Genomic DNA, 9,530 nt, shown 5'->3' on the forward strand with positions numbered 1-9,530 from the left:
TTGGATCCTCCGTATAACTCTTAAGGATTCGGTCTTAATTAAGGATTTTTTTGAAGTTAATAAATGATGCCACAAGGAGATTGAACAACAATTATATGAAATGAAGGTGGATACCACAAGATTGCGACATTTCAGCATAATGTTTTCTGATAATGCTTAGTCTCGCAAGCGAATTCCACTTGTAATTGATTATCTTTTACGTTTAAAGGAGAACCTTTTCTATTTCTCCATGAACATTTCGGATGGGAGCTTTCAGAACACTGCATATGGAGCTTAATCCAATGCAAGTGCTCGACACCTAGGCACTGAAACATACACTGGTTGGACTCGCATCACATGGGTGAGTAGATTTAGTGTCATTCTTTAAGGTGTTGTCAAATGTCAAGAACCCTGGGTAAAGGAGAAAACATCACATTGGTATTAATAACGCTTTATGATATTCGATTTAATTCCAAAGACAAGATGAAGATATTATCTTTTGTGTTATTTCCGAGTTTCTATCGCTCGAACTTAGTTTGATCATAGAGAAAATAAAAGATGAAGATAAAATTTAAAATTTCACATAAAGTTACAAGCTAAATACATTTATCAAACATCTACAATTAATACGTACATACAAATAATTGTAATTCAGTCAAACTTTAACGACAACATAACCGAAACCCTACCAAACAAACAAAACCATGATTCAAAAATCAACGGTGCCGATTAAAAGAGAATCAAAGAATAATCAACATAAAATCCAGGCCCCCACCCCCACCCCCTAATCCCTATCATCTATCATCTATGTTCCCTAACCTAAGGAGGTATATCAAAGAGAGGCTACTCATTTCCAGAGTTCAAATTTACAAATCTATAATCATTTACAACATTTAATGCATAGAGTACAATTAATTCCAACCATCCCGCTGTGGATACCATAATTGCTTATCTTGGACGTGTGCCGTCCAGCCGTCGATTACGGTGATCGGTGGGCCATCGCTGCCGCTTTTTCACACTCTTTAAAATTTGACCCACAAACAAACACACATCCAATCAATTTCTGTTTCCGCCCACTCTTTCTCTTTCTTTAAAGCCACCCACTTTCAAGATTCACTTTCATGGCGTCTCCTCGTGAGGGACACTACAGGGGCGTAAGGAAGCGGCCGTGGGGCCGTTACGCGGCGGAGATACGTGACCCTTGGAAGAAATGTCGTGTCTGGTTAGGCACTTTCGATACGCCGGAGGAAGCCGCCATGGCTTACGACGGTGCTGCACGCTCCCTTCGTGGCCCTAAAGCCAAGACAAACTTTCCCATGCCGCCGCCGCCGCCACCAGTACCACCACAACCTTCTTTGTCTCTAAACCTCAACAACATCCCGTCCGAACAACACATCCGGTTGGTTGCTGAACAGCCTTCCAGATATGTAGTCAGTGGTGGTGAGTTTAAGTTCCTTCGTACTAGTGTCCTCAAAGACTTCCGCCATGGTGGTGGGTGCTGCTCCTCCGCCGTAGGCTCCGTTGATTTCCCGTTGGCAGACGGTTCTGACGTCAAAACGGTGGGATTTATGGGGCTTGTTAGACGTGGATTGGGTATAGATTTGAATGAGCCTCCGCCCATTTGGCTATGAAATAATTTGGAGCAGACAATAGACAATAGACAATGTTTTTCTTCTGTTGCTTGTTCGTTAAATAATCATTCATTTTATGTTGATGCTTATGCTTTTTGAGAGGTATTATCAAATTTAGTAGATACCATTATCATGATTCATGCACATTCACTCTTTTCAGAACTTAGAATTTTGTTTCAAGTAAAATCACCATCATGGAAACCTACATGATGATCATAATAACAAAAATAATTTGTCAAAATAGAAATTATGATGTTGGTAGTGGTGACTGGTGAGGAGCTAGGCCTTTTAGAAAATTATTTTTGAAAGTATTATAAATAAAAAAAATTAATATATTTTTATTAAATTGTTATTATAGTATTTTATTTTATTTATAGTATAAAACTTTCAAAAGGTTTATCTGGTATTGTCATAAAAAATGTATTTGCCTAAATATAAGAATAATAAAAATATTGAAATAATAATAATAATTATTTCCATGTTAAGTTATGTAGATTTCACAATAATAATAGTATTAAATATGAAGATTAAATTTAAATATGATTAGAAATGAATGTTGTTTAAAAAAAATGTTTACTAAATATTTAAATATGATTAGAAATGAATGTTGTATAAATCTTCATTTATACTCATATACGTGGGTCCAAACAGATGTACCATTATTTGGGACATAAAAAACTATAACTGTATATAATAAATAAAATAGTTATATAACAATCTATTAAATTCTATAATCATATCATATGTATTATATAATAGGAAATGTGTTATTTGGCTTCTCTAAATTATACGAATTCTGGGATTTAAAAAATGTAAAATTGATTGACGGAACATGACTGTTTATTGAATCTAAAAAGTTGAAGGGGCATAATGTAAAAGCATGAAAAGTGGTGGGGTGACGGCGTTAAAAAGGAAAAGGTCAAAAGATGAGAGCGTGTGGGCTTTTTACTGTTTCCAGATAGCATACGCCATACGCTGTTCCTTCCCTCACGCGCCTGTTTCCTACGTCCATAAACTACGCGCTGACGACACAGTCCACAGTGGGACGCTCCGTTTGTCATATGACGACTAACACTTTAACTTTATCTCGGATGTGCCATACGTTTTTAGTTTTGTTCCCATTTTCAAATAAAAGAAAATGATAATAATAGTTTTTTTTTTTCTAATTTTTTTTACCTAAAAACAACTATAAAAATAGAAAATGATCTAAATAGCTTTATTTTTAGTAGGTAACGATATCTATTATAATAAATAAAGATAAATTTGTCACATGTCAATCTCTAATCAATTTCTAATTAGTTTTGACAATTATTATTTTGTGATAATTTTTAAATAAATAATATTCACATGTCAATTTATTATTATTTTTTTTAATTTTTAAAATTAAAAAGCCACATAATACTTATAGTTATATATGTAGGTCAGGACCTTATTTCACTTTTTATATTTTTTTCGATTATTTTTTTGTTTCTATATCAAATGTAAGTATTTATATATTTCGATTTTCTTTGTCACAAATTACATGAAATCAGGTAAATATTTTTTTTTGAAACTTTTCAAATAAATAGAAAAAAATATTACGTACATTTAACACAACAGAAATTAACTATCTTGAGAACTGACATTAATTACGAAAATGTTACCTTTATATATTAGAGATGATTATGATTTTTTTTAATTTTTATGTTATAAGAATCTGGTTAATTTTGGCATGATTTTAAAATATTATTGAAATTATTATGTTTTTGTATATCATATCAACCTACTTTTTTTATCTTTATATTGTAATAATAAAATTTATAAATTTACACAAGAAATATACATATTTCAAATTTTGTAATATTATTATAACTTACAAAATACAACTCCCTCCAAAGTAATTTTCGCCAGTAATTTCATACATAATTTCACCAAATTTAAATTTGTATATTCATTATAAATTTTTTTTAATGATCCTGATTTTTTTCCTCCAAAAGTACATCAAACATTTACGTCTTAGATAATGCTACCCCATTATAATTATCACTTTCTAAAAATATATTCATTTAATGAGGAATTTGATATAATGAAGGAAGTAAATGTTAATTAAAATGAGATATATATTCCATAATTATTACACGGGTTTATTAAAAAAAAAAATTATATCAAGGTGTAAACATTAAGCATTTTTAAAGTGAAATTTCAGAATACATACAAATGATGATGTTGTACAATGAAATATAAAATTGAATAGACTGAAAAAAATTACTAAGGCAATCAATCTTGAAAATAACATAGTTATGGAAAATTATAAAGTAAGATAAAAATTATAAGATATTAGGAGATTTGTAAAAAATACAATTAGTAAAAGCGTTACGGTTATTAGAAAAAATAAGACCGTTAAGATTAGTAAAAATACAATATATAAACTAAATTATCACAATAGTAATGAAATGTCATTATTTGATATTTCATATAATTGAAAGATATATATATTAAATTACATTGATAATATACTAAAATTATTCAAATTTGCGCCAAAACTAATGCAAAGTTCTTGTGAACACAAAATAAATAAGAACAAACATAAAAGCTAGCACTTATATTCATAATCAATTTAAAATAAACCAATCATGATTTAGAAAATAATCTCCATTGATGATATACTAAAATTAAATTCATATAACATTTAACATTCTATAAATTATATTATATAACTTTATTTGAATAAATGAAATAGTTGTCAATATTTAATGCAGTAGAAAAAATGGTATATTAGTTGTCAATATATGTTTAAATTAGGTAACATTATTATGGAAGGAACGTCTAATTAAAATGCTTATAATATTTAAATATTATTAAAAGAGAAACCTTATGACATCATCTTAAATAATATAACTCTTGATTGTATTACAATTTTATTTTTTCCACCCTTAGATCAAATTGCTGACATCATCTTCCCCATATAAAATGTATTTAATTCCAATAAATTCTTTTTAATCATCAAACAATAAATTACATTCGTTGAAATGGAATGTATTTAATTCCAATAAAAGCTTTCCATATTTTAAATTTTGAATTTTCGGTTATGAAGATTTTAATATGGTCAATTTTAAAAGCATATTACTAACAAACCATTTCAATCAATGAATTAATATCAACCATTAATATAAATCCGTTTATATTAGTAAACCATTAATATAAAATCTATTTTTATTAGGAAATCATTAATACCGAAAAATCATATTTAAATTATCACATACATATCCGATTCATCATTGAATCCGCAACTTACACGTATTTTCAATCGTTTCTTTTCTTCAAACCTTCTTCTACAACATCATTATTATTATTATAACGTCCAGCACCATTCTTTGCTTCAAACGTTCGCTCTTGTGCACTAGAAGGTCAGTACCTTCTTTCGCATTTTACATTTATTTCGATTATTTTTTTGTTCCTATATCAAATGTAAGTATTTATATATTTCGATTTTCTTTGTCACAAATTACATGAAATCAGTTAAATATTTTTCTGAAACTTTTCAAATAAATAGGAAAAGATATTACATACATTTAACACAACAGAAATTAAATATCTTGGGAACTGACATTAATTACGAAATGTTACCTTTATATATTAGAGATGATTATGATTTTATTTTTTATTTTTATGTCATAAGAATCCGGTTAATTTTGGCATGATTTTAAAATATTATTGAAATTATTATGTTTTTATATATCATATCAACCTATTTTTTTATCTTTATATAGTAACAATAAAATTTATAAATTTACACAAGAAATATACATATTTCAAATTTTGTAATATTATTATAACTTACAAAATACAACTCCCTCCAAAGTAATTTTCGCCAGTAATTTCATACATAATTTCACCAAATTTAAATTTGTATATTCATTATAATTTTTTTTTAAAGATCCTGATTTTTTCCTCCAAAAGTACATCAAACATTTACGTCTTAGATAATGCTGCCCCATTATAATTATTACTTTCCAAAGATATATCCGTTTTATGAGGAATTTGATATAATGAAGGAAGTAAATGTTAATTAAAATGAGATATATATTCCATAATTATTACACGAGTTTATTAAAAAAAAATTAATATCAAGGTGTAAACATTAAGCATTTTTAAAGTGAAATTTCAGAATACATACAAATAATGATGTTGTACAATGAAATATAAAATTGAATAGACTGAAAAAAAAAATTACTAAGGCAGTCAATCTTGAAAATAACATAGTTATGAAAAATTATAAAGTAAGATAAAAATTATAAGATATTAGGAGATTTGTAAAAAGTACAATTAGTAAACGCGTTACGGTTATTAGAAAAAATAAGACCGTTAAGATTAGTAAAAATACAATATATAAACTAAATTATCACAATAGTAATGAAATGTCATTCTTTGATATTTCATATAACTAAAAGATATATACTAAATTACATTGATTATATACTAAAATTATTTAAAGTTGCGCCAAAACTAATGCAAAGTTCTTGTGAACACCAAATAAATAAGAACAAACATAAAAGCTAGCACTTATATTCATAATCAATCCCTATTCTAATAAAAGAATAGGTTTAATCTCCTATTGATAAGTATCATATAATTAGAACTCCTCATTAATGTTATATATCATTTATCATGCCACTTGTCAACCTATTAATTATCAATTTCAAATTTCAAATTCTAAATTTCCACTCTAATTATATTAAATTAATAATTGATTATCCATTTCAAATTTTAAATTTTCCCACTCTAATTGCATTAAACTAATAATTGATTCTTCATTTTAAATTTTAAATTTTAAATTTTCCCACTCTAATTATATTATATTAATAACATTAGATTGAAAAATAAAATAAAATCAATACATATTATATTAATAACATTAGATTGAAAAATAAAATAAAATCAATACAAGTAAGTCTCAAACTAAAATTAAGTGATGATTTGATCATTTTCTCCCTGTAACATACATATTACCGGTTTTATTGTTGATCTGGACGTCTAGTTATGAGCTGATGAGATGGATATGTTGGGTTATATAATGTTATGTTTACCATAAAAACTTGATATCCTGATGTATTGTATATTTTTTGGAATATAAAATGCATCCAACGAAGACTGCAATAATTACATAAACTAGCAACAACTTCGTAATTTTTTAAGTTTATAAGAAATTTCAAATTTTCTATCTAATCTTATGTAACTTAATATATCCATCTCATCAACTTATTTCTCGCCATTTTTCTCATAAACACACGTTTTACTAGTTTCATTGCTGAACTGGATACATAATTAAAAATGTGTCGATGAGATGAATATCAAATTGTATGGTAAATGTAGCATTATATAATACATCGTATCCATCTTATCAGCTCATTTAATAAATAGGTGTCCATGTCAATAATGAAACTGTTAAAATTTATGTTACATGGAGAAAATAATCAAATCATCATTTGTACCGGTAATTCATGTTTTTTCGTAAACAAATTTTAGTTTGAAACTTTTTCATAAATAAGGGTAAAATATTAGGACTTTTTTTGGAGATTTTCCCAAGAAAAAACTTTTTCATCTAACAACCTTGCTCGCCAAGGCTGGCTCATGAATGATGTCTTCATATTCGGTATATTAGTTATTCATTTAATGTATCTATCATTGTCCATATTTTCAACTTGTGTACTAATTTTAACACCATCGTTTAGCCAATTTTCCTTACTTAAACAAGTCATAATTTGTTCTATCAATACCATAAGGAGATGTCAAAACATCAAACATGGATTGCTAATGAAACATAAATTTTATGTTACCAAAAAAAAATGCTTCCAATTTAGAGTCAAGATCTACTGAGTATTTATCATATGATCAATCCATTTATATATTGGCTTTTGAATCATACTTAAGGACAAAACCTAAATTGTCTATTTTAACAAGAACCTTGGGCTCATAGCGACCAACATCAATAATTTTCAGCATGTGAAGATCAATGACCTAAAGATGACTCTTAAAAAAGTGTCTCCAACAAAAAAAATGGTTTTCGTCAATCTAAGAAACTCTTGAAGAAGAGAAATAAGAAGTAGATGAACTTGCCATGGAAATGTTGTAACACCCGTTTATTTATTAAATAAATAAATAAAATACTGAACGAATAGTAGCCCTAAAATAAATAATTATATTGCAAGGTGTTGGTTTCCGGGAGCCAAAGGCTATAATGTTAGAAGTAGGGGATTAAAGTGTAAAGTTTTAGATTAGATTCGTAAATATCTATGAAGGCAGGGACTAAAAATGTTAACATGGATGAAGTTTGAGCATTGGACCTTAATTGAAAGAAATTGTCAAACAAGGGGTGGTTTTGTAAATTATGGATTAGTTTTGTAAAGATTTTAGAAGATAGGGGTTGTTTAGTAAATTCAGACTTATTATGAAAGAAATTTATGGATTCAGGGTTTAAATGGTAAATATTGGCCTTGCTTTGAAAGAAAATGTGAAGGGAGGGACTGTTATTGTCGATATGGAAAACATTTAGATGGAGCGGGTATTTAAGGGTTCAAAACCCTAACCCTAGGATCGGGAAGTGAGCCGCCAACACCACCTTGTATCCCCTCCTTCAAGTCCGACGCCGCACCACCCCTACATCACCATTCTTCCTCCGCTACCACTCTTGCGCCACCATCATTTCCAATCGACGCACGGGATAGGAAGACCGAGAACCACCAGTCGTGTATTACCGCCGCCGCCATCACTCGGTTGTCGGACATCGTGTGTAGCTGGGAAGGAACCAAGATGACCGACGAACCGCTGCCTCCCTCCTGTAGCGGCCCAACCCGATATCCTCCTTCTCTTCTGTCCTTACTCCGTTGTTTCTGCCGCCGCTTCGTCAACCTGTTGCTGCTAGACTCGATGTGGCGGTTAACCACGGCTGTCGCCGCCAATCGCGCTGCTGCCACCGTTGGACGTTATGTTGTTATGGTTGTCATCGCCGAGAGCCACCAGGTGGGTGGCTAAACCTTTGAACAGATTTGTTGCTGCTGCATGGTTGTGAGCAACCGGAAACCTTCAGGAGCAAGAAGGAAACTCATCGCAGCCACCTGCTACCGCCATGCGCCACCTGTTGCCGCCTTGCGCCAACGCCGGCCACCACAAGGTGGTTGTGTGTGTATGTCTTTAGCCTAGTGTGTGTGTGTGTGTGTGCGGTTTGGTTATTTTGTTGTAATTTTGTATTAATTGGAATAGTGAAGAAAATTCGTCACCACCACTGGCCGCCGTGTCGGGTGGCGGTGTGCTTGCCTCGTTGAGTTCGATTCGTTTAGGGCGCTTGAAACCCTAATGGGCCTTTTAAGCCCTAATGGACCCTAATCGACCCAATAAGATCCTAATGGACTTAATGATATTCTAATGGGCCTAATAGGCCCAATAAAGCCCTAATTGACCTAAAAGCCCAATAAATTGATAAATAGGCTAGTATTTGGGTTGGAAACCCTAATTAGGCTTTGGAAAACCCTAATGCCAATAAAACCCTAATTTGGGGAATTAACCGAGACACACAATAATTATTTAATAACTTGAGATATTAAATAATAATCATTGGCAAGGATTAATCTAAGCAATATTAGACTTAATGGATTAAGTCCTTTGAGGATTAAGTCCTTAATGGGTTAAGTGAGAAACACTTAACCCTAATCGTCATTTTATATGAAACCCTAATTTCATTTGGGTTTATTGTTGGGCCTCTCTAGTGGGCCTTGATGATTGGGTTATTAATGGGTCATCCAAAGTCAAGCAATTGGACTATAATAATTTAATGGGCCTAGGGTAAGGTTCATGTAACGGGTTTGGGCCCAATTTGGAAAATTGGGCCATAGATGGGCCATAGTTTGGGCCTAAATAATTATAAGATGTTGGGCCTTAGAATAA

General features: G+C 30.5%; 1 protein-coding gene across 1 annotated transcript; it reads left to right on the forward strand.

The window, feature by feature from the left end:
• Positions 1–947: 947 nt before the first annotated feature.
• On the forward strand, positions 948–1,754 carry LOC145102021 (Integrase-type DNA-binding superfamily protein). Its single transcript, XM_079039346.1, has one exon. It carries the CDS (start codon positions 1,101–1,103, stop codon positions 1,608–1,610), a length of 510 nt encoding a protein of 169 aa, XP_078895472.1. The 5' UTR covers positions 948–1,100; the 3' UTR covers positions 1,611–1,754.
• The last annotated feature ends 7,776 nt before the right edge of the window (positions 1,755–9,530 follow it).

The sequence above is a fragment of the Lactuca serriola genome, chromosome 4 (assembly GCF_051521515.1).
Source record: "Lactuca serriola cultivar US96UC23 chromosome 4, Lser_US96UC23_V15, whole genome shotgun sequence".
Taxonomy (NCBI): Eukaryota; Viridiplantae; Streptophyta; class Magnoliopsida; order Asterales; family Asteraceae; genus Lactuca; species Lactuca serriola.